We start from the raw sequence: 27,209 nt of genomic DNA on the forward strand, positions 1-27,209 counted from the left end.
CCCCCGGTTCGATCGAGGTCAGAGGTATAGTTTTGCATTTTTTTTTGGATTGAACAAAATATTTTAAAAAACGAATTTAAAAAAATAAGAAAATTAAAATCTCCGTGGTGTAGTGAGCCAGACCATAACACGCTTCTTATTTTCCGGCCTCAAAGAATGCTACACTGGCCTTGCAAACTTCGGGCCGCCAGAACTCTGGCCCAGAATCTACCGTCGACCAGAAGAGCCCTAGAAAACCCTAGTAGCATCCACAATTCCACATAACCTCGCCCGCGCCGCCTCCCCCACGAGACGCCTTCTTGCTCTCGCTTCCGGTGACGCCCGCCACTTCCTCCCCGACGAGATGGTACGTCGCTTTGGATGAAATTGTTTACTCTTGGGGCTGTTTTGATTCTGTTCGGCGTCTTTGAGAAATCATGACCTAATTAACTTGTTTAGCCTGTTAGTGCTCCTGCTAGTGCTTTCCGCAGCTGTCAGAAATCATTTATTCATAGTCTGACCGTGGGGATCGAAATTTAGCACTATTATGTGACTCATAGCCTGACCGTGGGATTTCGAAATCTGGCACTATTATGTGAATATTCTGACGGTGGGATTTCGAAATCTGGCAGTATTATGTTGTTTCGTGTTAAAATGTTTAATCTTGTTGCCGGTTGTACAGCCTCCATTAGTCCTTTTCGACCACTCCAAAACACATGTATCGGGATTGAGGTGCAAAACTCAATAGTTTTCCACACCAATTCGTCCCAATATATGTAGATTGGGTGGGTTAGCGTGCACCTAAACAAGCTCTACTGGCACTAAATAATTTTAATAAGTACAAGTGTGTAGTTGAATAGGTTACCGAAGTAGTAAGAATTCTGTGCTTTCTTCACATACATGCTTTGAGCGGTAATTACCATTCCACTCGAAAAGTTATGTAGCTTAAACTTTCCAACTAGATCTTAGCTATTGTTTACCATCTCCTAGTTTTGGGCAGTCGAAATTAATTTGCATAGGTTTTGCTCGTATAAATTGGTTTACTGGTTGCCTTGCCTCTGTCTATGCAATGTACCATGTTAACCAATGCAGAGTATTGTAGGTATCTGTCCATGTTTTCTAATTTTTTATGTTTTGTGATGATTTTGCAGACGAAACGCACCAAGAAGGCAGGAATCGTTGGCAAATATGGTACAGACACTGGACTATCTTTACTCATTGTTTTGCGATCCCATGTTCTTACCTTTGTATTCTGGTTGATAACTCTTTTGTTGTTGCTGTTATGTAGGTACCAGGTATGGTGCCAGTTTACGTAAACAGATCAAGAAGATGGAGGTCTCGCAGCACTCCAAATACTTCTGTGAGTTCTGTGGCAAGGTAAACTCATCGATTTTGTGATGCCTTGCTTTGATAATCACATGGCAAACTGGTCAATCATTTACGGTGCATTAGTTGAGTAACAGTTTTTTTTTGCTATTTTTAAGATGCACTATTGCTTATTTTTTAAACAATTATGTGCTATTGACTAATTCCTGTGTCTCCTTTTTTGTGGTAACAACAATGAATAGTGACCTGGTGAAATATGTTCTCCGACATTTGCAATAGCAATCTGTGATCGTCTTTCTGTCTTTCATATAGCTGTATTGATGTTATAACTTCTCTGAGATAGTTTATGCCTTATCTGAATTCTACTAGATAGTCGGTTAATGTCAAGGCATACGCATACCTTGCCAGACCTTTTCTGGGTTTTCACTGTTTTAATGAAACTCCTTTATGAATTATGTGCCATGTTTCTTTCTATTTGCTTTTTTGATTCTTACTTGTGCCATTGCCTTTTGTATGGCCAATACTTGACAACAGTTTGCCGTGAAGAGGAAAGCAGTTGGTATCTGGGGATGCAAGGACTGTGGGAAGGTTAAGGCCGGTGGCGCCTACACAATGAAGTATGTGATGATGTCCGGTTACTCTGTTTATATTGAATCCTCGTGTGTTTTCTAATTTTGTTACTTTGCATTTCCAGCACTGCTAGTGCGGTCACTGTGAGAAGCACAATCCGGCGCCTGCGGGAGCAGACCGAAGCATGATTGCGGGCAGCTTGAAAAGGAGTACCTGGATTTTTGTAGTTCAGCCAAGAGCCGTGAACCATTTTGCCTTTTTAGCTAAATGAACAAGAAATGTTTATCTATCTGTAGTGACCACTTTGTACTCATGGTTTGTCATGCTAAATTGATGGTATGCACTATGCAATGCAAATACTTGCGTAATCGTATGTTTTCTTGTGCTGCCGAACAACTTTGATGCTCTGTGATGGTTCTGGTGGTGTTTAGCTGCTGCTAGTATCGAGATCTGGGACATCGTTATACCTAATTGTTCATGCTACCATCTTACAGTATTTGTCAAACGAGGCAGCGGTTTCTGAACACCTAAGAGCAACTCCAGTAGTTCTCTAAAAGACTTTCTAAATTAATAATTTAGTTGTTAACATAAAAACTATTCTTCAACAGTTCTCTAAATGAACTTTCTAAATTTAACAACTTGTCATCTAACCTCATTTTGTCTCTACATTTGGCAACCATTTAACAACTTCCTAAACAAAAATGTTGACTGCATTATATAGTTTTTGTGACTTATTTTTTATGTGGATAAATAAAAAACAAAATTACAACCTATATTTAGAGAACTATCAGAGAACTCACATTTTTTTTTTACTCCAAAAGGCATTTAGCAACTTCTTAAATATGTGATTTAGAGAGCTAAAATTTACATAACTATTGGAGTTGCTCTAAGTATTATGTGAACCAAACAACATGTAAGTATTATTAGTTATGACATTAATTTGTGGCATGTTGTGTAAGCTGGGTTTGCAAAGTTCAGTCCGTTCTTGTTTCAGAATCTGTGTTGCGTATGGGCTCAGTTGTGTGGCCGGCTTTGCCAAAAAAAAAACCGACCACATGCGTACGTGCAGACTGCTGTTTAATTTCAGGTGAACGATTTCCCGTTGCGCTAAGAATCATCTTTTCATTTCATTCAGAAAAAAACCTCGTCACAAATTTTATCAATGCGATGCGATAGAGGAATCAATCATGCATTCGCGGCGTCCGTCAGCAAATCATCATAGGGCGCAGCGCGTGTGCTTGAACCGGAGCCAGCGGTCCCTGAGGTCGAACTCCCAGAGGTGCTCCTGCTGCAGGATGTTGCCGATGACCGACACCCCTGGCCACGCGCCCTCCTGCACGCCGATGCACTTCACCCCTGGCGCCGCGTCGATGACGTAGCTCTTGGCGGGGGGCTCCAGCCGCGCCGACCCGGCGAAGCTTACCTCCAGCTTGGGGATCTCCGGCGCGCCGGCGGTCCAGTTGTAGCAGTACTCGAACGGGTCCATGGCGACCCTGGGCAGCGCGGCGAGGCGCCCGCCGAGCGCGGCGACCACGGCCCGGTACGCCGGGGTGGCGAGGACGGTGAGGCTGGTCCCGGAGTCGAGGATCGCGCCGCCGCCCCGGCCCACGTCCCACACGTCCGCGGGGATGTCGAGCGCCTCGCCGGCCACGTACACGGCGTCCACCGCCACGGCGTAGAACGGGCTCACCCGGCGGTCGAGCACCAGCGGCGTCCGCGCGGCGGGGGCGCCGCCGCCCTCGGGCCCCGGGCCGAAGGTGAGGTAGCTGCTGGCGTTGCGCGGGGCCAGGTGGTCCACGAGGCAGTAGGAGAAGCGGCCCCCGAAGCGCGCGGCGGCGCGGGACGCGAACGAGATGTTGCTGTTGCCCAGGCTCAGCACCCCGTCCGAGGACTGGAAGCTCTGCCCGTCGTACGTGGCGGTGCAGCCCAGAACCACGCCCTGCAGCTTCGCGCGCCTGCCGCCGCCGCCGCTGCCGTCCTCGCTCCCGCTCCCCGACAGCGCGATGGTGGCCGCGTCGGTGCCCACCACGCCGCGCGCCGCGGAGCCGTCCTTGTACCTGCCATGCCATTTGCCACCACACCACGTCGGCATCAGGAGCGGCCACATGGAAAGATTCGGCCGCTACACGTTTTTATTTAACTCAACAAAATGCATTTGCCGATTTGCAAGATTAAGCGACAGTCGTATACATGAACATTGAACAGCCAACGCGTTCGCTGTCCTCGACCTCAGACCGCACTACAGTGTCACAGTACATACAGGAGTCTAGAGTACCAAAGAAAACGCCTTGGCAAACGTTAAGGTTGAGAGAACGCCGGATCGGACAGGCAACCATGCCATGTTCGTGTTTCTGAACTCCCCAAGCTGCCGCCACAAGCAGGGTCACGGGGCGCGGCAGTCCGCCGAGCCAGCACATGGCGCGTGCATTTAGGCACTTGGCGAGGCGGCGGCGGGTGAACAAGTTGCTCCATTTTTTTTAAACAAAACGAACCGGAGACAGGAGGCAGGCGACAGCGCATCGGCGGCCGCGACGCCGCCCTACCTACGCCAACGTGCGCGCCACCAACGATCGGGGCGTCGCGTCGTCCAGATCGCGCGCGACGGATCGGAGAGACGCGGCCGGGGCCGGTGAAGAATAAATGTGTGGTGGTTGCCCGCTCGTCCGTCCCGGCCGGAGCCTGGACAACCTCGACCCGTACAACGTGCTGCTGCCGTGCTGCGGCTGCTTGTGGTTGGCCAATCCCTAGAATCTACTGTCACCGTGAGTCGTGTGTAGTCTACGTCTACCCTGAATGTAGTAGTAGAGGGTGAATTTCACAGGAGAGTCAGTCAAGTGCAAGAGCACAAGGCGCATGAACTCGTGCCCGCACTCACTAGCAGCCCCAGCAATCAGGAGCAGAGCCTGCCGAGCGAAGCAAATTGAATGCCATGCCGCGGCGAGACCGGCAGGAGGAGGAGGAGCACGGTTAAAAAGCTGCGCGAGTAATGGCGCGCGCGAGGTGAGGTCCCGACCCACCCGCTCGCTCACCAACCAACACGGCAACACTTACTACTGCTGCTGCGGTGGTGCCTGTTCTTGGGGAATGGAAATGGGGAGATGGTGAGGTACTGACCGGTAGTCGTAGGCGCAGGGACTAGCCGGCGACGAGCAGTTGGCGAGAGAGAAGGGCACGTAGGAGGTGCAGGTGTCGGAGGAGCACGCGAGGGGCGCCCACGACCTGGACTCGGAGGCGCGGAACTCGCGCGCCGGCGGGTCCGAAGCCGGTGGTCCAGCAGCGCCGCGGCACTTGACCCAGGTGAGGTCGCTGCCGGTGTCCGCCACCAGCACGAACGGCTGCGCGGGGGTGCCCACGCGGAAGCGCACGAAGTACTGGCCCGTGCCGGTGTAGGCCCCCGACGAGAGCGGCATGGCGAAGGCGGACGCGCCCACGTCGGCGGCGCGGCGCCGGCGGGACGCCAGCTGCGACCGGATGTACGCGTGGCGGCGCGCGTCGTCCCTCGCGCGCTCGCCCAGGGACGCGCCCGGCGCGGCGGGGACGAGGTCCAGCCGCGGCCGCGCCGGCTTCGGCTTCCTCCCGCCGCGCTGCCGCTGCTGGTGCTGTCGCCCGCCGCCCGACGCTGCCGCTGCCGCCGCGGCCAGCACGAGCAGCGCTAGTAGCAGCAGGTGGCCGCGCGACGCCATTTCTTGATCCTTGCTTGGCTTGCGGCCTCCTTCGATCCGATCCCTTCACGCCGTCACACGATGGCAACGGCGGACGACCCACGACGATGTTCCGCTGCTACGTACTGGGAAGAGGAGCAGCAGCGGGCATTTCGGCCTCCGCGCGAGCGTTGTCGGGTCGCGTGCTCGGCTGCTCGTGTTTACTCAGTCGAAGAAGAGGGAGGTGGCCGGAGCGGAGCAGAGTTTTTGGCTGCGTCCGTGACGGCGAAGCGGGGGAGACGTCGTCTTTTATAAACAAAATGGCTGGCGCTCTGCCCGTGGATTGGGTTGGGTCGGATCGTGCGCGCTTCGCTGGCGTTTGGCAAGCGCGACTGATTGGCGGCCGGGTCGAGCGAGCCAGGATGATAGATGATCTCCTTTCCTTCTTCCTGGTTCCTGCCCGCCGGAGATTTGCTCGCTGTCCGCCGTGGGCCATGGGCCCGGCCGCTCTAGTTGCCAGGCATGTTATGTTCGTGTGGGCCTCACATTCGAGTCCATCCATGGAAATCTTACGGCAGTAACGGCTATCTTATCGCGACAGAAATCCAGCTCTGCAAGATCACCGGCTGGCTGGTTTCAGGGCGGGGGGGAAGGAATCGAAAGGTAGGCAACAATGCGATCTGCAGAAGATGATTTCGCCCGGGTCCGGTCCTCCGGATGCCCGTTGGCAGCTACTAGCTAGGACGGCGAGCAAGCCGGATTCGCCGTCCTGATTGGCGATTCCGATCAGATCAGTTCCCCCAATCAGCACCTACTCCTTCGGTCCTTCCTACTCACACTATGCGCTGAACCAGGACAGACGCAGGTGCAGAGCTGCTAGTGCCCTGACTACATGCACACTCGATCGGTCGTTGGCGTGGTGCCGTGGTGGGGCCGTAATACTGTCTGGACGTGCCAAATCTCTGTCCGGACCAGCAGCTGCTGTGCTACTGTAGATTACATGGCTGGGCTCCGCGCGCACATTGGTCGTTGTGCCACCCATGCCGTGCCACGTTGCGCGCCCAGGTGTGCATGCACGTCCGCAGCCGCAGGTGACAGTGAGTCAGTGACACACAGGCGGCCCCTGTCATCGTTTGCAGTTTGCTCCGGTGAGCGACCGATCCAGCGTTGGCTGCGTGGGCCGTGGGCACAGGCATGCTGCTTGTTGGCTTCCCAGGAGCCCGGAGTCTTTTCTTTTGGTGACGCAAGCAAGGAGGCGACAAGTGGCACGTCGATCGACCAATGACGCGGCTGCACATTCGTTGCCCTTGCCCGCGTCGACAAGGGGCGGTGACGCATGCGCGCCGCCACGCGGCCGCTGCCGTTACGCTTGGCGGAGGTAGCCTCACGAGATAGAGATGACCGGCACAAGGGAGAGGAGAGGAGACACCGACCCAGCCCAATCGATGGACAGCACGCGCACACAACGACCAAGCTAAAACGTACAGTACAGGTGTTTGTTGAAATCCGTCCGTAAGCTTACTACACGCCTCGACATCTATCTTCCTGTCACGCACACGTTAGTTATGTACAGCACACACGCGTGCAGTGTGTTTGAATTTAGGCCATCCCGTATTTAATTTATCCATAGATAACCTACGAAAACAGATAAGTTGGCGGTGCTGTAACAGCACAGGATAAGGCTAGCTCCAACAAGGCACGGTAAGACTGTCTCCAACAGCACCCTTAGGGTCCTGTCCTCTAAATATAGAGGACTGTCAGGTCCCCTACGGCTCCAGCAAGGCACTCTATACCGTCCTCTAAATTTTAGAGGATGTGGCAGACACTCTAAATGTGGAGGGCTCCGGTAGTGCGCTATCCGCGCTCTTCGTCCACCAGCCGCCGCCAGGAAACTTCCCCGCATTCCTACCCCGCGCTGGCGACTGCATCTTCCGGGGCCGAGCCCTCGATCCGGCGCGCTTCGCCGCCGGCATCGAGGCAGGAGGGCGAGAAGCGGCCGTGCGGAGGCGGGTCTATCGGCGTAGAGCTCGCACCCCTTGGAACCGAGGCCGCGCGACCCCCCGCAACCGAAGATCCAAGCCAGCTTCCCCCTGTTCGTCGCCGGAGAGTCACCATCGGCAAAAGGCTTCGTCGTCCGCCGACTTCGTCGAAGGCAGCCGGCAAAAGGAAGAGAACCTCCTCGCCGCCGTCGTCTTCGTCTTCGATTCGGTCCACCGAGGCAGATCCGCGAACAGCGAGGTACCAACTACACAAATCATTTTTTGTTTAGTACTTAATCAGTACCGTATTTTATTGTTCGTATTCGGTAGTATGGATTAGGGTTTCTGGGATGTTTAGGGTTGACGATGTTGAGCATTGTAAATAATGCGCATGAATTTGATGCATCAATGGCTTATTGTTGTGTCCGGATGCTTCATTTTAGACCGGATTTGCGGGATCCATTTCGGGTTTGGGGGGGTTGTTCGTCCCCTATGATTCGGTTCTGTCCAGATTCAAATTACTCAACATTAATTTTGTATGCGACCATGGTAACCTAATCTGCAAATTTATAACAGGTTCACATAGATGCAACAGGTAACCTAATCTGCAAATTTTAACTCTGTACTCATAGTTTGGAATCCCTTCGATTCATTAGTTTGTATAACATACTTAAATTGTAGTAGGTGTTAACTAATTGAACACTGTGTTTGATGTAGCCATGGATTCGGAGAACGAAAAGCTCCGTAAAGCACTGGCTACTCTGCTCAGAGTTGTTCAAAAGCGTAGTTGTGACATCGTTGATGTCGTGAAATCAGCCTTCCAGCCTTTCAACTCACCTTTGCTCGACGAATTGAACCGAGCACTAGTTGAGATTGACGACCTCGCTAAGGATCTTGAAGACGTAGCAGTGCAAACTCAGTGGGAGGTAGAAAATATGGGTACGAGTGAAGTCAAAGAACATCCACAACAAGAGGAAGCAGTAGAGGAGCTTCTCATACAAGATGGTTCAGAAGACGAGCTACTGATAGACGAACAGTCACCAATTAAGTATGAAGCCCTTGTGGGCTACGACGATGGTCGTGACTACTCAACCGACGACACATATCCGTACTAGTGTTCTAGGTTAAACTTTAGTACAAGTATTGTAGCATGTTTAGGTCTATGTTCAGGTGTACTTGTCGGCTGGTATGATCCTGCTTTTGGGGGAGTTTAATGTTCTGGTCTATGTAAACTGAATCCGGTTCAGTTACTACAATAATTAATGTGTTTTCTTGGACTATGTTTGCCTTACTTTATACCATGTTACATGATGCCTACATACTCATATATATCATGTTTGATCTGCCTGTATTGCATAGAATGGGGAGTGATTGGAACCAGGTGATGTCTCAATATGGAAGCTTCCTTAGCCAGATTGACGAGCAGCCTATCGGAACATAATACTCTGAATTTCCAGTTGATGGGCAACCCGAGGGCTCAAGAACACCAGCTGTTACTAAAAAGGCAACTCAACGAACTAAGCTAGCAAACTTCACTGCTGAAGAGGACACAAGGGTATGCCATGCATGGCTTGCTGTTAGTTGCGATCCCATTATTAACACAGGCCAGAAACGTCAAGGATTTTGGAGTAGAATTACTCAAGCATACAACTCAAGACGAGGAACATTGCCAGAAAGGTCCACAAAATCTTTGATGAGTAGATGGGATACTATCAAAACACAGTGTTCCACTTTTGCTGGATACATGATGGCAGTCCTCCGACAGAATCCTAGTGGACTCAGTGACGCAGACAAGGTAAATCTTTATTGTTACATTTTGACATCACTATTTAGAGGTTTGTTAGTAGGTTCCTGTTGTAACCATTTGTTATATGTGGCAGACATCACTGGCAGCTTCTAGGTTTGCAGCAATTGAGAAGAAGCCTTTCCACTTTTTACACTGTTGGGCCATTCTTAAGGACCAACCAAAATGGATGGACAACCACATGGGTCAACAACACCAGCAAGGCAACGCTAATCCAACACATTCTAACACTGTCGATTTGGATGCAGAAGAATCTGTACCATCAAGCTTCACATCGAAGAGGCCCCTTGGTCGAGATTCTTCGAAGGAAAAGGCAAAGAGGACTAAATCTGTGGACACATCTTCATCAGATTCTGAGTTTATGACACGCATGGGTGATCTTTCTTTGGAGCGCCTGTCAGTGTACAAAACAGCTGTTACAACTGAGGAAAAGAAGTTGGATTCAATGAACAGAAATGAGAGGCAGAAATTGCTTCTTGAAAAGAAGAAGTTGAACCTAGAGAAATTAAGGCTTGAAAGGCAGAAATTAAAGGAGGACAAGGAAGAGGAGATAATGATCTTAAGCATGGATTTGAGCAAATGTAACCCTCTCCTCCGCCAGTACTATGAAGCCAAGCAACAAGAGATACTGGCAAGGGTTACTGGGTCTACTTCATCTGGCCAGTGAAGGTTCCTTACTTAATATGTTTGTTTGTCATTTATGAATGAGGCGTACTCGGACTTGTTACTGTGAGGTTGCTGTCGTCGGATCGTAATCTGGTTTGTACCAGATTTTTTAGGTCGTCTTTGAACTATTTGTTTTCAAGTTAATGTTTCGAACTATTTGTCATGGTTTGTACCTGAATGTTTTACTATATGTGTTGAACTATTTGGTTTCATGATCTGTGAGCTTGGTGCAGTTTTTGTTTAGCATTTTGTACACACATGTGGTTGCATGACAGTAGTACTCCTTCTTATTCAATTCAAACAGCAGCATGAGACACTACGACACTTGGACACTAAGACACACAGTACACACACTTGACACATGAAGTAGAACAGACATGACACTAACACAGATAGTAGAACAATGTAAAGTAAACAAAGACAGTTCGACAGTAGATAAGAACAGCCATGACAGAACTTGTTTCATTGCGTCCTATGCAACGCCGGATCCATGTCGCGCCCAATGATGGTGTATCAGATCTACCTGAAGCTGAGTATATTTGTTGCGGTCTTTCAGTTGGTTGTACCTTTGATTGACGAAGTCGTTGCGCTCTTCCATTGAACCTTGAGTTGTGTCTGCCAGCACTCCGATGTTTTCAAAGGTTGTGTTCAAAGACAATGGACCTTCGTCTTCTACTATCATGTTGTGCAATATTATGCATGTTTTCATGATGTCCCCAATGTGTTCAGGACTCCAACCGTATGCAGGTCCACAGACCACACCCCATCTCTTCTGGAGTACACCAAAAGCTCGTTCTATATCTTTTCGAGCAGACTCTTGAATTGTTGCAAAGTGTTGGGTTCTAACGTCGTAGGGGTTACGGATTGTCTTGACAAATGCGGGCCAGTCAGGGTAAATCCCGTCTGCTAGGTAATATCCCATATTGTACGTGTGACCATTAACAGTGAATGAAACTGGAGGTGTGTCACCGCTCAGATGCCTTTCGAAAAGGTTTGAATGGTGAAGAACATTTATGTCGTTGCAACTACCTGGCAGACCAAAATATGCATGCCATATCCACAGGTCATACGACGCAACAGCTTCCAAGATCATGGTAGGATGTTTACCACGCCCTGTAAACATCCCCTTCCATGAACTTGGGCAGTTACGCCACTCCCAATGCATGCAATCAACACTACCAAGCATACCAGGAAACCCACGTGACTCGCCAACTTGGAGAAGGCGTGCGATATCTTCTGCATTTGGTGCACGGAGATAATATGGAGCAAACGCGGTTTGGACGGCCGTGCAAAAGTGTTTCAATGCCTCATGAGCAGTAGATTCCCCAATACGTACGTATTCGTCAACGGCATCAGCTGGAATACCGTAAGCAAGGATTCGAACAGCAGCAACAACTTTCTGTAGAGCAGAAAGACCAATCTCACCCGCACAATTTGGACGCTGAATAAAATAAGGATCCACTTGTTGCACAACATCAACAAGGCGCTCAAAGACATGGCGACGCATGCGGAACCTACCATAGAATTCATGTGTCATAATAGGGGTCATGAAGTTTTGTACATGGTAAAAATAATTTGTTAATTGTAAATACCTCCTACGAAATTGAGCATCCGTGTACACCGGGTTGGCTCCAAAGTAGTCCGCTCGGATTCTTGCATCGCCGCTCATGTGATCACGATGAATCCTAACACGCCCTGGAATCGAACCACCATGACGACGCTCATTGCGTGCACGTCGCCTCCTATTGACCATGTGCCTCGCCAACTGCAACTCTTCTTCTTCCTCTTCCATTTCTTCCATCAAGCGCACAAGAAAATTGTTTTCTAAGTAGGGATTCATGGTTGTCGAGTTTGTAAAGGCAAGGTTGAGTGAAGTATGGAAGGGTGACTTGGTATTTATAGAGGAAGTACGCTTCGGATAGAAGACGTGCGCTTGTCGTGCAAGGGAAGCAAGGCTATGGCTTCTCGAAGAAGAGTACTGGCTTACGGTGCAAGCTTGTCCATTTGAAAACTTATTTTGGCAACGATATTATACTATGTGGCGCGTTACCGACAACAATTACACAACAACAAAACAATCAATATAATTATTATTGATATTTCGAATTTATTCCTTTCAAAATTAATAAATACAATTTTTTCGGATCATTTATATAGTGTCAAATGAGAAGAAAACAAAGAAAAATGAAAAAGAAATGGAAAATGTGAATCCGTTAACACTGTAGCTTTAGGGGATGGAATTTAGAGGACGCTGCTGGAGACGGAGAATATATAGAGGACAGAATCTTTTAGAGTGTTCTGTAAAGGACAGAGAATATTCCTTTAGGGGACGAATTTTAGGGGACGCTGCAAGAGACAGTCTAAAGCGTTCTGTACTCTAAATTTAGAGTTCAGATGGGTCCTCTAGGCGCCCATCAAGGAACTCTAAATGACACTCTAAATTATAGAGGACGCCGCACGCACCCTAGATGTGGAGACTGGCAGACGTCCGCTATCTGGACGAGGGGTCGGGCTCCCGCGGGGTGAAAAATCTGGGCGCGCTGTTGTCCCGTCGCTGGCGACTTCGATCCATCTCGGCGAGGGGGCCTCGCGGCGCTGCTCGTCGGCGGAGCGGGCCAAGCTGGGCTCCAAGAGGCCGTGGTCGAGCGGGTCCGGCGGCGGACCGCTCTCGGTGGTTGGAGGCAAGGAGGTGGCCGACGATGAGACAAAGATCGAAGGCTCGGGTGCAACCGTCGGTGTTCGTCGTCGTCGAACCGCCATCGCAAAGAAGCTGAGAAGATCCACGGCTCCGACGAAGGAAGGTGCGGAGAAACGCAAGCGCATCTCGTCGCCGCCATCGTCATCGTCTTCGAGTCGGTCGGGTGCTCCAGATCTGAAGAGAAAAAGGTACACCTTTCAGATCCATTGTGCTTTCTATGATTCTAGTAATTCAAATGCTACAACTCGTCCAGATCTAGGGTTTAAGGTTGAGCCAACATACATTCGATGGTTGTACGATTCATTGAGCACTAGGTTTTCTCTTGATAATTGTTGTTCACAGTAACAAAATTTGATTGTGCTACAAGCTTTGTTGTTCTAGGAATCAATGTGTATTCACAAATACATGGCGACTGGTTTTGACATACTGAATCATGAACACTAGGTTTTGTCTTGATAATTGATGTTGACATTAAGGAAATTTGATTGTGCTAGAAGCTATGTTGTTCTAGGAATCGTTGTGTATTCACAATTACTTGGCGAATGGTTGTGACACACTGAATCATGACCACTAGGTTTTCTCTTGATAATTCAATTTGACATTAAGAAAATTTGATTGCGATGTGTATTCACAAATACATGGCGACTGGTTTTGCACACTGAATCATGGGTGGTGTTGATAACACCAGTTCTTTGGCACAACATTATTCAGTAATCTTCATCATTATTTCAACTGCCTATTGGCAATACTAGCTGCTCCGGAGTTTATTTACCATCAATTTAGCAAGTAGGCCACGGTATACATAAAATTTTCACGTACATATATTAACAGAAGCATATGTTTTATGTAGACCATGGATTCGGAGAATGCAAAGCTTCGAAGAGCACTCGCTCATTTAATCAGAGTAGTGGAGCAGCGTTGTGCCGACATCGTCGATGTCGTCCACGGTGCCTTCCAACCAGTTAGCGGACTAGTCCTCAATGAAATGAATCGTGCTTTAGTTCAGATCGAGGACCTCGCCAACGACCTAGATTAGCTTGCACTGGAAAAAGACTGGGAGATGGAGCACATGGCCCCTTCACCAATTGCTGAATCATCACAAACAGAGGATGAGCTTCTGATTGATTATGATTCAGAGTTGAACACTGACGATATCGTCGGCTACGACGACGAACGTGACTACTCCACCGACGACACCTATCCCTACTAGATTAGCATGCACCTAAGGAAATATGTGTATGTGTTAGGTTTATGTAAGTCGTACTTGTCTTTTGTATGTGAACACATCAGATGTGTGCCACAAGTTCCTGGTTTAGTTGATGCCATGTTTATGTTGTCGACACCTATCTAATAGTCGCCTAGAGGGGGGGTGAATAGGGCAAAACTGAAATTTACAAAGTTAATCACAACTACAAGTCGGGTTAGCGTTAGAAATATGATCGAGTCCGCGAGAGAGGGTGGAAAACAAATCGCAAGCAAATAAGAAGTGTGACACGCGGATTTGTTTTACCGAGGTTCGGTTCTCGCAAACCTACTCCCCGTTGAGGAGGCCACAAAGGCCGGGTCTCTTTCAACCCTTTCCCTCTCTCAAACGGTCCCTCGGACCGAGTGAGCTTTCTCTTCTCAATCACTTGGAACACAAAGTTCCCACAAGGACCACCACAAGATTGGTGTCTCTTGCCTCAATTACAAGTGAGTTTGATCGCAATGAAAGATTGAAAGAAAGCACGATTGCAAAAAGCCAAGCGACAAGAGCGACAAATAACACACGAATCACTTGCTCTCTCAAGTCACTAACCACTAATGATCTCTTTTCTCAATTGTGAAACTTGGAGAGATGGAGGCTTTGAATGTGTCTTGGAATGGATTGCTAGCTCTTGTATTGAATGTTGAAGGTTGGAATGCTTGGGTCACTTGAATGGAGGTGGTTGGGGTTGTATTTATAGCCACCAACCACTTCCTAGCCGTTACTCCATTCTGCCGACCGCGGACGGTCCGCCCGCCTGGCCCGGACGGTCCGCGCCTGTAGATCAACGGCTGAAAACGCAACGGTCAGCAGTAACGGCTATATCAACGGCTATATAGCATTTAATGCGTCGTCAGATGTCAGATAAAGCCAGTCGCGGACGGTCCGCCCGCCTGGCCCGGACGGTCCGCGAGGCCGCTATAATTCATTTCTCTGAACCCGTCACCTTCGGGTTTTTTCGGTTTCTTGCCTACCGGACGGTCCGCGCTAGAGGCCGGACGGTCCGCGCGAGGTCTCAGACGGTCCGCTCTTTTCCTCCGGACGGTCCATAGTGCAGACTTGGATTTTTGCATTGGTTCTGTCCGAGTGTCATCCTCGTGTCGCGGACGGTCCGCCGCAAGGGCCCGGACGGTCCGCGATTGGCCTGTTTTTCCAAAAAGCTTCTCCTGTCCGGAATAATCTACGGTATTCCGGACAGTCGATTTTAGTATAGTTGTAGATGAACCTTTGGCACCTGTAGAACATATAATCTAGAGCAAACTAGTTAGTCCAATTATTTGTGTTGTGCAATTCAACCACCAAAATCAATTAGGAAATAAGTGAAAGCCTAATTCCCTTTCAATCTCCCCCTTTTTGGTGATTGATGCCAACACAAACCAAAGCAAGTACAGAAGTGCATAATTGAACTAGTTTGCATAATGTCAGTGCAAAGGTTGCTTGGAATTGAGCTAATATAAATACTTATAAAGTATGCATGGATTGTTTCTTTATTTTTAACATTTTGGACCACGCTTGCACCACATGTTTTGCTTTTGCAAATTCTTTTGTAGATCTTTTTCAAAGTCCTTTTGCAAATAGTCAAAGGTAAATGAATAAGATTTTGAGAAGCATTTTTCAAGATTTGAAATTCTCTCCCCCTGTTTCAAATGCTTTTCCTTTGACTAAACAAAACTCCCCCTAAATGAGATCCTCCTCTTAGAGTTCAAGAGGGTTTTGATATATCATTTTTGAAATACTACTTTCTCCCACTCTTGGAAAAACTAAGTTTTTGAAATTGGTGGTGGTGGTGCGGTCCTTTTGCTTTGGGCTCATACTTTCTCCCCCTTTGGCATGAATCGCCAAAAACGGAATCATTAGAGCCCTTGAAGTACTATCTTCCCCTTTGGTCAAAAATAAATGAGTTAAGATTATACCAAAGACGAAGTCCTTTTGTTCTCTCCCCCAAAGATGGAGAGTGACATGGAGCGATGGCGAAGGATGAGTTACGGAGTGGAAGCCTTTGTCTTCGCCGAAGACTCCAATTCCCTTTCAATACACCTATGACTTGGTTTGAAATAGACTTGAAAAACATATTAGTCATAGCATATGAAAGAGACATGATCAAAGGTATATAAAAGAGCGATGTGTGCAAATTAGCAAAAGAAATTGCGCGAATCAAGAATATTGAGCTCATGCCTAAGTTTGTTAAAAGTTTGTTCATCAAGAGGCTTGGTAAAGATATCGGCTAATTGATCTTTAGTGTTAATGTAAGAAATCTCGATATCTCCCTTTTGTTGGTGATCCCTTAAAAAGTGATACTGAATGGCTATGTGTTTAGTGCGGCTATGCTCGACGGGATTATCCACCATCTTGATTGCACTCTCATTATCACATAGCAAAGGGACTTTGGTTAATTTGTAACCGTAGTCCCGCAGGGTTTGCCTCATCCAAAGCAATTGCGCGCAACAATGACCTGCGGCAATGTACTCGGCTTCGGCGGTGGAAAGAGCGACCGAATTTTGCTTCTTTGAAGCCCAAGACACCAAGGATCTTCCCAAGAACTGGCAAGTCCCCGATGTGCTCTTCCTATTGATTTTGCACCCCGCCCAATCGGCATCCGAATAACCAATCAAATCAAAGGTGGATCCCCTAGGATACCAAAGCCCAAACTTAGGAGTATAAGCCAAATATCTCAAGATTCGTTTTACGGCCGTAAGGTGAGCTTCCTTAGGGTCGGCTTGGAATCTTGCACACATGCATACGGAAAGCATAATATCCGGTCGAGATGCACATAAATAGAGTAAGGAACCTATCATCGACCGGTATACCTTTTGATCCACGGACTTACCTCCCGTGTCGAGGTCGAGATGCCCATTAGTTCCCATGGGTGTCTTGATGGGCTTGGCATCCTTCATCCCAAACTTGTTTAGAATGTCTTGAGTATACTTCGTTTGGCTAATGAAGGTGCCCTCTTGGAGTTGCTTCACTTGAAATCCCAAGAAGTACTTCAATTCCCCCATCATAGACATCTCGAACTTCTGTGTCATGATCCTACTAAACTCTTCACATGTAGATTCGTTAGTAGACCCAAATATAATATCATCAACATAGATTTGGCATACAAACAAATCATTTTCAAGTGTTTTAGTAAAGAGTGTAGGATCGACCTTTCCGACTTTGAAGCCATTAGCAATAAGGAAATCTCTAAGGCATTCATACCATGCTCTTGGGGCTTGCTTGAGCCCATAAAGCGCCTTAGAGAGCTTATAGACATGGTTAGGGTACTCACTGTCTTCAAAGCCGGGAGGTTGCTCAACATAGACCTCTTCCTTGATTGGTCCATTGAGGAAGGCACTTTTCACGTCCATTTGATAAAGCTTAAAGCCATGGTAAGTAGCATAGGCCAATAATATACGAATTGATTCAAGCCTAGCTACGGGTGCATAGGTTTCACCGAAATCCAAACCTTCGACTTGAGAGTATCCTTTGGCCACAAGTCGAGCTTTGTTCCTTGTCACCACACCATGCTCATCTTGCTTGTTGCGGAAAACCCATTTGGTTCCTACAACATTTTGATTAGGACGTGGAACTAAATGCCATACCTCATTCCTAGTGAAGTTGTTGAGCTCCTCTTGCATCGCCACCGCCCAATCCGAATCTTGCAGTGCTTCCTCTACCCTGTGTGGTTCAATAGAGGAAACAAACGAGTAATGTTCACAAAAATGTGCAACATGAGATCTAGTGGTTACCCCCTTATGAATGTCGCCGAGGATGGTGTCGACGGGGTGATCTCGTTGAATTGCTTGGTGGACTCTTGGGTGTGGCGGCCTTTGTTCTTCATCCTCCTTGTCTTGATCATTTGCATCTCCCCCTTGATCTATGCCGTCATCTTGAGGTGGCTCATTTGATTGATCTTCTACTTCATCAATTTGAGCTTCATCCTCATTTTGAGTTGGCGGAGATGCTTGCGTGGAGGAGGATGGTTGATCTTGTGCATTTGGAGACTCTTCGGATTCCTTGGGACACACATCCCCAATGGACATGTTCCTTAGCGCGATACATGGAGCCTCTTCAATACCTATCTCATCAAGATCAACTTGCTCTACTTGAGAGCCGTTAGTCTCATCAAACACAACGTCACAAGAAACTTCAACTTGTCCAGTGGACTTGTTAAAGACTCTATATGCCCTTGTGTTTGAATCATATCCTAGTAAAAAGCCTTCTACAGTCTTAGGAGCAAATTTAGATTTTCTACCTCTTTTAACAAGAATGAAGCATTTGCTACCAAAGACTCTAAAATATGAAATGTTGGGCTTTTTACCGGTTAGGAGTTCATACGATGTCTTCTTGAGGATTCGGTGAAGATATAACCGGTTGATGGCGTAGCAGGCGGTGTTGACCGCCTCGACCCAAAACCGATCCGAAGTCTTGTACTCATCAAGCATGGTCCTTGCCATGTCCAATAGAGTTCGATTCTTCCTCCACTACACCATTTTGTTGTGGCGTGTAGGGAGAAGAGAACTCATGCTTGATGCCCTCCTCCTCAAGGAAGCCTTCAATTTGTGAGTTCTTGAACTCCGTTCCGTTGTCGCTTCTTATTTTCTTGATCCTTAGGGCGAACTCATTTTGAGCCCGTCTCAAGAATCCTTTTAAGGTTTCTTGGGTCTGAGATTTTTCCTGCAAAAAGAACACCCAAGTGAAGCGAGAATAATCATCCACAATAACTAGACAGTACTTACTCCCGCCGATGCTTATGTAAGCGATCGGGCCGAATAGATCCATGTGTAGGAGCTCCAGTGGCCTGTCGGTCGTCATTATGTTCTTATGCGGATGATGGGCTCCAACTTGCTTTCTTGCCTGGCATGCGCTACAAATCCTGTCTTTCTCAAAATGAACATTTGTTAATCCTAAAATGTGTTCTCCCTTTAGAAGCTTGTGAAGATTCTTCATCCCAACATGGGCTAGTCGGCGGTGCCAGAGCCAACCCATGTTAGTCTTAGCAATTAAGCATGTGTCGAGTTCAGCTCTTTCAAAATCTACTAAGTATAGCTGACCCTCTAACACACCCTTAAATGCTATTGAATCATCACTTCTTCTAAAGACAGTGACACCTACATCAGTGAAAAGATAGCTGTAGCCCATTTTGCATAATTGAGATACAGAAAGCAAATTGTAATCTAAAGAGTCTACAAGAAAAACACTGGAAATAGAATGGTCAGGTGATATAGCAATTTTACCCAATCCTTTGACCAAACCTTGATTTCCATCCCCGAATGTGATTGCTCGTTGGGGATCTTGGTTTTTCTCATAGGAGGATGTAGGAAACGGGTGACGCCTAAGAGGGGGGGGGGGTGAATTAGGACTTCTAAAACTTTTACTTAAACTAGGCCACAAATAAAACCCTAGAGCAAAACCTATGCAAATAATCAAAACTAAAATGTGCAAACTAGGTTTTGTCTAAGTGTTGCTATCTCTACCGCAAAAGGCTAAGTTTCAATCTACACTAAATAAGTATGACTACAAGATTGAAACTTAAATGCTTAATATAAATGCGGAATGTAAAGAGCTAAGTAGAGAAGCAAACTCTCGTGGATGACGCCGGTATTTTTACCGAGGTATCCGGAACCGCGCAAGGTCCCGACTAATCCTCGTTGGTGCCCCTGCGCAAAGGGAAGCCCACGCGAGGGCCAAGCACCTCGGTCGAGTAACTCCGTAGAGAGCCGCGGGCCTTCTCCACGCGCAAGTGGTGCTCCGCGTCCGGCTCCTCTCGGACGCTCCCCGCCGTCTCCACTATCGAGCTTCCGGCCGAAACGCCGCGGGCCTCGTTCCCTCCGGTACACGGTGGCGGCCGTGACACAAACGCGGTTGTCACGGTCTCGCAAGACTCTCGCCCCACTCGGTACAATTACAACGACTCACGCAAGAGCCGAGGGATTGTGAGGTTTATCTAAACTCACTCAACTAACTAGGATTCACCTAGAGCAAGCGCTAAAGCGGTCTAACTAACCTAAGCACTTCGCAAAGCACCTACGCTAATCACCGAGTGATTCTATTAAGCACTTGGGTGTTTGAGCTCTTGGAAATGTGCAATATATGCCTTGGTATGTTGCTTGGGCTCTCACACTAGAGAATGGCCGGTTGGGGTGGTATTTATAGCCTCCACACCCCCAACTAGCCGTTGGACAGAAAGCAGCAGCTTTCTGTCGTCGGGTGCACCGGACAGTCCGGTGCACCACCGGACACTGAACAGTAGATGTCCGGTGCACGCCACGTCAGCCGACCGTTGGCGCCTGTAGCAGTCGACCGTTGGATCCGACCGTTGCCTTTCTGCCCGTTGGCACACCGGACAGTCCGGTGCACACCGGACAGTCTGGTGCTACAGCCAGAGAGCGCCTGTCTGCGGCCTCTCTGCGCAGACTGTCCGGTGCCTCACCGGACAGTCCGGTGCACACCGGACACCAGTGTCCGGTGCACCACCAGGCGCTGGCTGACATCCCTTTTCTAGGATTTCTTCGCTGATTTCTTCGGGCTTCTTTGTTCTTGAGTATTGGACTCTTGTGCATCTTTTTGTGTCTTCTTTTGAGGTGTTGCATCCTCATTGCCTTGGTCCAATTCTCTTCACATCCTGTGAACTATAAACACAAACACTAGGAAACTTATTAGTTCACGGATTGTGTTTGTTCATCAAACACCAAAACTCAATTAGCCAAATGGCCCGGGGTCCATTTTCCTTACAATCTCCCCCTTTTTGGTGATTGATGACAACACAACCAAAGCAAGCAAATAATACAAGTATTTGAATTTAAAATATGCAATCTACTTGCTAGGATGCATGATTGTCCCCACAATGTGACATTATGGACTTAAGCCTCCCCCTAACTCCATAATTCACTTACTTCCTATTTTTGGACCAAATAACCAAAACCACTTAAAAAGCCTTTTGTAGATATATAAAATTTTAAATTGGTGGTGTTTGGTGTTTGATATAGTTTTCATTGCTTTGGTCCCTAAACTTCTCCCCCTTTGGCATCAACCACCGAAAAAGGAAGACATTAAAAGCATGTAGGAAGTAAATAAAAGCTTGCCCTCAACAAATGATATCACAAGAAGGATATTAAATTAAGCCATGAAAGATACCACTTGTAGACCATGAAAGATACCATGTGTAGGAATTTCTCAAAAGATTACTCCCCCTAAATGAGTACTCTCCTTTGGAAAGAGTTTTTCTCCCCCTTTAGAGATGAAGAAATACTCCCCCTGACAGAGATCCTCTACTTAGGAAAAAGCATGTGAAAATTAGAGGTGCAAGACATGATTTGAAAAGACTAACTTCCCTTATGCATAGGTAACAGAATATGAATTAACCACTTATGCATTTTTAGCAACAAGGAAGTATATGATATGAAATATAGTCTAATCAAATATTGGAGAAGACATGTAAATGATACTGAATGTAGTCTCAAAAGATACCAATTGAAGATCAATGGCGAGCTTGAGAGACATGAGAGTTCTTGGAGATTTTGCAGTGGAAGATTGTTGTCTTTCTCCGGGGACTTCATTTTCCTTACAATGAGACTATCACATGAAATAGACTTGAAAAGGTGTTAGTCTCAAAGTGTTAGATTATAGAGTAACCTCCCCCTAAAGGTGTGCATACAAGTTTTGAATACTTGTAGGAGACATGCACTTTGATTTGATATCAAGAGGGGCAAATTATCCATAATCCTAACTTTGGCACATATAAGTTAAATGATACACTTTGTAGAAATCAAAAAATTTTAATTGATGCATCATTTACTATGGAGTGATATAAAAGCTATGTGCCGTGCTTAAATAATCATTTTAAGCCATGTAGGTTTGCTTAAGTATATGAATTAAAAACTAGCAATCCTACCATATGATTTACCTAGTATGCATGATTTTGAACAAAAGTACATAACAAAGGTAATACTAGGCAAGAAAGGTAAACTAGATAAAAGATAAATAGATACCAATTGTAAAAACAAAGAATACAATAAAACTAGTTACCTTAGTCATGGGTGGGAAATTTGGGTCCAAGATTTATACTAACCCACTTGGCAATAAACTTGATCCAATATGATGTATCCCATGATATACATCCCAATTTTGCCAAGTCTCCAAATTTCCCGAAGACCTTTGGTCCACTCACTTCCCTTTCGGGATCCAAACCTTCTTGGTGCTTTTCATGGTTGAAATTATCTCCTTTGGCACCCAGATGCGTTTGGCCCCCTTTCCTTTGTTGGCTTGCTTGTTGGCCTTGATTGCTATCACCTTTCCATTCTTTTTCTTCTTGATCAAATATGGTGTAGCGTCCTTTTTGTTCTCCTTTTTGATGTAGGTGTTGGAGATTTTGCTTGATGGCTTTTGCTTGAGCTTTTGCCTTTGTTTATCCCCGGTCATCGCCTTGCATTGGAAAGACTTGTGGCCTTCCTTGTGACATAGCCTACAAATCACAGTTTCTCCCTCTACAGGCTTGTTCACTCCCGCAGTGGTGTTATCCTGTGGAGGTCGGATTTGTTTGGCTTTGCCTTTCTTGTCATACAAAGCCTTGCCAAGACGAGCCACTTCTTGCTTTAATTGTTCATTTTCCTTTGCAACCTCATCCGAACATGTCTCTACAACAATATTCTCAACAACGACTTGGTTGCAGGGGTTAGAATCATTAATTAAATCAAAACAGGAAGTAGAAGCATCTTTCTTAATTATTTCAGGAATTTCAACTAAAGATGCTGCTGGGGTGCTACCAATGTTTTCTAGCTTAGTAGTTAGCTCATTATTGTGTATGCTAAGAATTTCCATTTTCTCTAGCAAATTTTCGATAGCTTCTTGGGAGCTAGCTAACTTAGCCTTAAGTTTTTCATTCTTTTTAATAAGGCTATCATCGGCAGCAGTGGATGGAGCACTTGACTCTAATAGCTCAATTTTAGTTGATAGCTCACTATTTAAGTTTGCAAAAGTTTCAAATTTTTCTAGCAAACCTTTGTAATCATTTTGAGAGCTAATCAACTTATTTTTCAAAGTTTTAAGTTGAGCCTTTTGCTTAGTGCAAACATCCTGAAAAAAATTAACGGCTTCCGCAAGCTCTTCTAGAGAGGCCTTTCCCTCACCTTCATCATCACTACTACTTTCATCACTAGAGGATGGAATGCTTTTGTTACCTCTTGCCATAAGGCATTTGTGTGATGACCGTGATGATCGTGACGAGGACCGGTGGCTGCGCGTCCTTGGAGGTTCATCTTCACTTGAAGAATCATCCCAAGTTCTAACACTTGTCAGCGCCTTGCCTTTGCTCCTCTCCTTTTTGGGTTTGGCCATATTTGGACAGTTGTCCCTGAAGTGGCCCTTCTCCCCACATGCGAAGCATCCTCTCTTCCTTTGCTTTTTCCTGTCGATGTTAAAGAGAAGATCCTCGACCTGCAGGGGCACACCCATTAGATTAATCTTGCGGATCATCCTCATTACCTTTCCGACGCGTCGGATTGTTTCTTCGTCCTCGGAGGATGATGTGCATGGTTGATTATCTTCATCATCATCACTTTCTTCTTCTTCTTCCTCTTCTTCGCTCGAGGAACTTGGAGTGGGAGCCTTCTTTTTGCCCTTCCTTTCATCACATGCAAAAGCATATGGCTTTGAGGAAGTTGGCTCCTCTCCCCGACTCATTTTTCGCGACATCTCAAAGGCCGCGATTTTCCCAATCACAATGGTCGGAGTCATGTTGCTCAAGTCCTCCATGTTGTGAAGGATGGTGATGATGCTCCCATATTTTTGTTGCGGTAGCAGGGAGATAATCTTCCTCACAATGTCCGCATCACCTAGCTTATTAATGCCAATAGAATTGAGCTCATTGATGATTAGATTTAAACGAGAATACATGTCTCTAACAAGCTCATCATCTTTCATAGCAAAAGAATTATATTCATTTAAGACTAGGCAATGTTTTTGCTCACGGACATTGGATGTGCCGTCATGGAGCTCATGCAATTTTAGCCAAATCTCATTAGCAGTTTTCAGCGTAAATACTTGATTGAAAATATCCATGCTAAGAGATTCATACAAGCAATTTTTGGCTCTAGCATTTAAATGGATTTCTTTTTCCTCACTCGTGGTGGGTTTCTCGGGATTCTTGGGAGGTTTCATCCCGTCACGAGTGACTCTCCAAACACCTAGATCAACGGCCTCTAGGTAACAAGCCATTCTAGCACTATAATATGGGAAGTTAGTGCCGTCGAAGTGTGGTGGCCTATGGGTATCCATCCCTTCCTCTAAAAAGCGTCGGCTCTTTTAGCGGTGAAGCTAAAGCGTTTCAAATGAGCCAAACCGGGCTCTGATACCAATTGTAGGAAACGGGTGACGCCTAAGAGGGGGGGGGGGTGAATTAGGACTTCTAAAACTTTTACTTAAACTAGGCCACAAATAAAACCCTAGAGCAAAACCTATGCAAATAATCAAAACTAAAATGTGCAAACTAGGTTTTGTCTAAGTGTTGCTATCTCTACCGCAAAAGGCTAAGTTTCAATCTACACTAAATAAGTATGACTACAAGATTGAAACTTAAATGCTTAATATAAATGCGGAATGTAAAGAGCTAAGTAGAGAAGCAAACTCTCGTGGATGACGCCGGTATTTTTACCGAGGTATCCGGAACCGCGCAAGGTCCCGACTAATCCTCGTTGGTGCCCCTGCGCAAAGGGAAGCCCACGCGAGGGCCAAGCACCTCGGTCGAGTAACTCCGTAGAGAGCCGCGGGCCTTCTCCACGCGCAAGTGGTGCTCCGCGTCCGGCTCCTCTCGGACGCTCCCCGCCGTCTCCACTATCGAGCTTCCGGCCGAAACGCCGCGGGCCTCGTTCCCTCCGGTACACGGTGGCGGCCGTGACACAAACGCGGTTGTCACGGTCTCGCAAGACTCTCGCCCCACTCGGTACAATTACAACGACTCACGCAAGAGCCGAGGGATTGTGAGGTTTATCTAAACTCACTCAACTAACTAGGATTCACCTAGAGCAAGCGCTAAAGCGGTCTAACTAACCTAAGCACTTCGCAAAGCACCTACGCTAATCACCGAGTGATTCTATTAAGCACTTGGGTGTTTGAGCTCTTGGAAATGTGCAATATATGCCTTGGTATGTTGCTTGGGCTCTCACACTAGAGAATGGCCGGTTGGGGTGGTATTTATAGCCTCCACACCCCCAACTAGCCGTTGGACAGAAAGCAGCAGCTTTCTGTCGTCGGGTGCACCGGACACTGAACAGTAGATGTCCGGTGCACGCCACGTCAGCCGACCGTTGGCGCCTGTAGCAGTCGACCGTTGGATCCGACCGTTGCCTTTCTGCCCGTTGGCACACCGGACAGTCCGGTGCACACCGGACAGTCCGGTGCTACAGCCAGAGAGCGCCTGTCTGCGGCCTCTCTGCGCAGACTGTCCGGTGCCTCACCGGACAGTCCGGTGCACACCGGACACCAGTGTCCGGTGCACCACCAGGCGCTGGCTGACAGCCCTTTTCTAGGATTTCTTTGCTGATTTCTTCGGGCTTCTTTGTTCTTGAGTATTGGACTCCTGTGCATCTTTTTGTGTCTTCTTTTGAGGTGTTGCATCCTCATTGCCTTGGTCCAATTCTCTTCACATCCTGTGAACTATAAACACAAACACTAGGAAACTTATTAGTTCACGGATTGTGTTTGTTCATCAAACACCAAAACTCAATTAGCCAAATGGCCCGGGGTCCATTTTCCTTACAGAGGAGAACATTTTCTTCTCCCCTGTCATGTGGTTTGTGCACCCGCTGTCGATGATCCAACTTGAGCCCCCGGATGCATAAACCTACAAAACAAGTTTAGTTCTTGACTTTAGGTACCCAAATGGTTTTGGGTCCTTTGGCATTAGACACAAGAACTTTGGGTACCCAAACACAAGTCTTTGACCCCTTATGCTTGCCCCCAACATATTTGGCAACTACTTTACCGGATTTGTTAGTCAATACATAAGATGCATCAAAAGTTTTAAATGAAAGACTATGTTCATTTGATGCACTAGGAGTTTTCTTTTTAGGCAACTTAGCACGGGTTGGTTGCCTAGAGCTAGATGTCTTACCCTTATACATAAAAGCATGGTTAGGGCCAGAGTGAGACTTCCTAGAATGAATTTTCCTAATTTTGTCCTCGGGATAACCGACAGGGTACAAAATGTAACCCTCGTTATCCTGAGGCATGGGAGCCTTGCCCTTTACAAAATTAGACAATCTTTTAGGAGGGGCACTAAGTTTGACATTGTCTCCCCTTTGGAAACCAATGCCGTCCTTGATGCCAGGGCGTCTCCCATTATAGAGCATGCTACGAGCAAATTTAAATTTTTCATTCTCTAAGTTATGCTCGGCAATTTTAGCATCTAATTTTGCTATATGATCATTTTGTTGTTTAATTAAAGCCATGTGATCATGAATAGTATCAATGTTAACATCTCTACATCTAGTACAAATAGAAACATGCTCAACACTAGATGTAGAGGATTTGCATGAATTAAGTTCAACGATCTTAGCACGCAATATATCATTATTATCTCTAAGGTCGGAAATTGTAATATTGCAAACATCTAGATCTTTAGCCTTAGCAATTAAATTTTCATTTTCTACTCTAAGGCTAGCAAGAGAAATGTTTAATTCTTCAATCCTAGCAAGCAAATCATCATTATTATCTCTAGGATTGGAAATCGAAACATTACAAACATGTGAATCAACCTTAGCATTTAAACTAGCATTTCCATGTCTAAGGTTGTCAATCATCTCATGGCAAGCGCTTAGCTCACTAGATAGTTTTTGACATTTTTCTACTTCTAGAGCGTAAGCATTTTTAACCTTAACATGCTTTTTATTTTTCTTGATTAGGAAGTCCTCTTGGGAGTCCAAGAGGTCATCCTTTTCATGGATGGCACTAATTAGCTCATTTAGTTTTTCCTTTTGTTCCATGTTAAGGTTGGCAAAAAGAACGCGTAAGTTATCCTCCTCATTGCTAGCATCATCCTCATCACTAGAGGTTTCATATTTAGTGGAGGATCTTGATTTTACCTTCTTCCTTTTGCCGTCTTTTGCCATGAGGCACTTGTGGCCGACGTTGGGGAAGAGGAGTCCTTTGGTGACGGCGATGTTGGCGGCGTCCTCGTCGGAGGAGGAGTCGGTGGAGCTCTCGTCGGAGTCCCACTCGCGGCATACGTGGGCATCGCCGCCCCTCTTCTTGTGGTACCTCTTCTTTTCTTTCCTCTTTCCCTTCTTGTCGTTATCTCTATCACTGTCACTTGATAATGGACATT

At 46.8% G+C, this 27,209-nt stretch overlaps 4 protein-coding genes and 1 long non-coding RNA gene across 7 annotated transcripts; 3 read left to right on the forward strand and 2 right to left on the reverse strand.

The window, feature by feature from the left end:
* Positions 1 to 202: 202 nt before the first annotated feature.
* On the forward strand, positions 203 to 2,268 carry LOC100280675 (60S ribosomal protein L37a). Of its 3 annotated transcripts, none has more exons than NM_001154551.3 (5): positions 203 to 346; positions 1,112 to 1,170; positions 1,268 to 1,356; positions 1,840 to 1,922; positions 2,000 to 2,268. In NM_001154551.3, the coding sequence occupies exons 2-5, from the start codon at positions 1,119 to 1,121 to the stop codon at positions 2,061 to 2,063; spliced, it is 288 nt and encodes a 95-aa protein (NP_001148023.1). In that variant the 5' UTR covers positions 203 to 346; positions 1,112 to 1,118; the 3' UTR covers positions 2,064 to 2,268. The 3 variants fall into 3 exon arrangements, with proteins under 3 accessions (NP_001148023.1, NP_001147066.1, XP_020397680.1); NM_001153594.1 differs by having other exon boundaries at positions 1,131 to 1,170; XM_020542091.2 differs by lacking the exon at positions 203 to 346 and having other exon boundaries at positions 1,104 to 1,170; positions 2,000 to 2,258.
* A 711-nt stretch (positions 2,269 to 2,979) lies between these two features.
* Positions 2,980 to 5,780, reverse strand: LOC100304289 (Eukaryotic aspartyl protease family protein). Its single transcript, NM_001165731.2, has 2 exons — positions 4,990 to 5,780; positions 2,980 to 3,932 (listed from the first exon to the last, which is right to left on the reverse strand). The coding sequence occupies exons 1-2, from the start codon at positions 5,556 to 5,558 to the stop codon at positions 3,092 to 3,094; spliced, it is 1,410 nt and encodes a 469-aa protein (NP_001159203.2). The 5' UTR covers positions 5,559 to 5,780; the 3' UTR covers positions 2,980 to 3,091.
* A 1,551-nt stretch (positions 5,781 to 7,331) lies between these two features.
* On the forward strand, positions 7,332 to 8,812 carry LOC118473102 (uncharacterized). The gene is made up of 2 exons (XR_004851958.1): positions 7,332 to 7,754; positions 8,213 to 8,812. It is a non-coding gene; the product is annotated as an uncharacterized lncRNA (long non-coding RNA).
* Positions 8,813 to 8,948: 136 nt separating this feature from the next.
* LOC118473103 (uncharacterized) lies at positions 8,949 to 10,172 on the forward strand. Its single transcript, XM_035961671.1, has 2 exons — positions 8,949 to 9,290; positions 9,376 to 10,172. The coding sequence occupies exons 1-2, from the start codon at positions 9,189 to 9,191 to the stop codon at positions 9,964 to 9,966; spliced, it is 693 nt and encodes a 230-aa protein (XP_035817564.1). The 5' UTR covers positions 8,949 to 9,188; the 3' UTR covers positions 9,967 to 10,172.
* Positions 10,173 to 10,226: 54 nt separating this feature from the next.
* Positions 10,227 to 11,826, reverse strand: LOC103636985 (uncharacterized). Its single transcript, XM_008659277.4, has 2 exons — positions 11,558 to 11,826; positions 10,227 to 11,479 (listed from the first exon to the last, which is right to left on the reverse strand). Exons 1-2 carry the CDS (start codon positions 11,803 to 11,805, stop codon positions 10,438 to 10,440), a joined length of 1,290 nt encoding a protein of 429 aa, XP_008657499.1. The 5' UTR covers positions 11,806 to 11,826; the 3' UTR covers positions 10,227 to 10,437.
* Between the last annotated feature and the right edge of the window lie 15,383 nt (positions 11,827 to 27,209).

Source organism: Zea mays, chromosome 8, assembly GCF_902167145.1.
Source record: "Zea mays cultivar B73 chromosome 8, Zm-B73-REFERENCE-NAM-5.0, whole genome shotgun sequence".
Lineage (NCBI taxonomy): Eukaryota > Viridiplantae > Streptophyta > Magnoliopsida > Poales > Poaceae > Zea > Zea mays.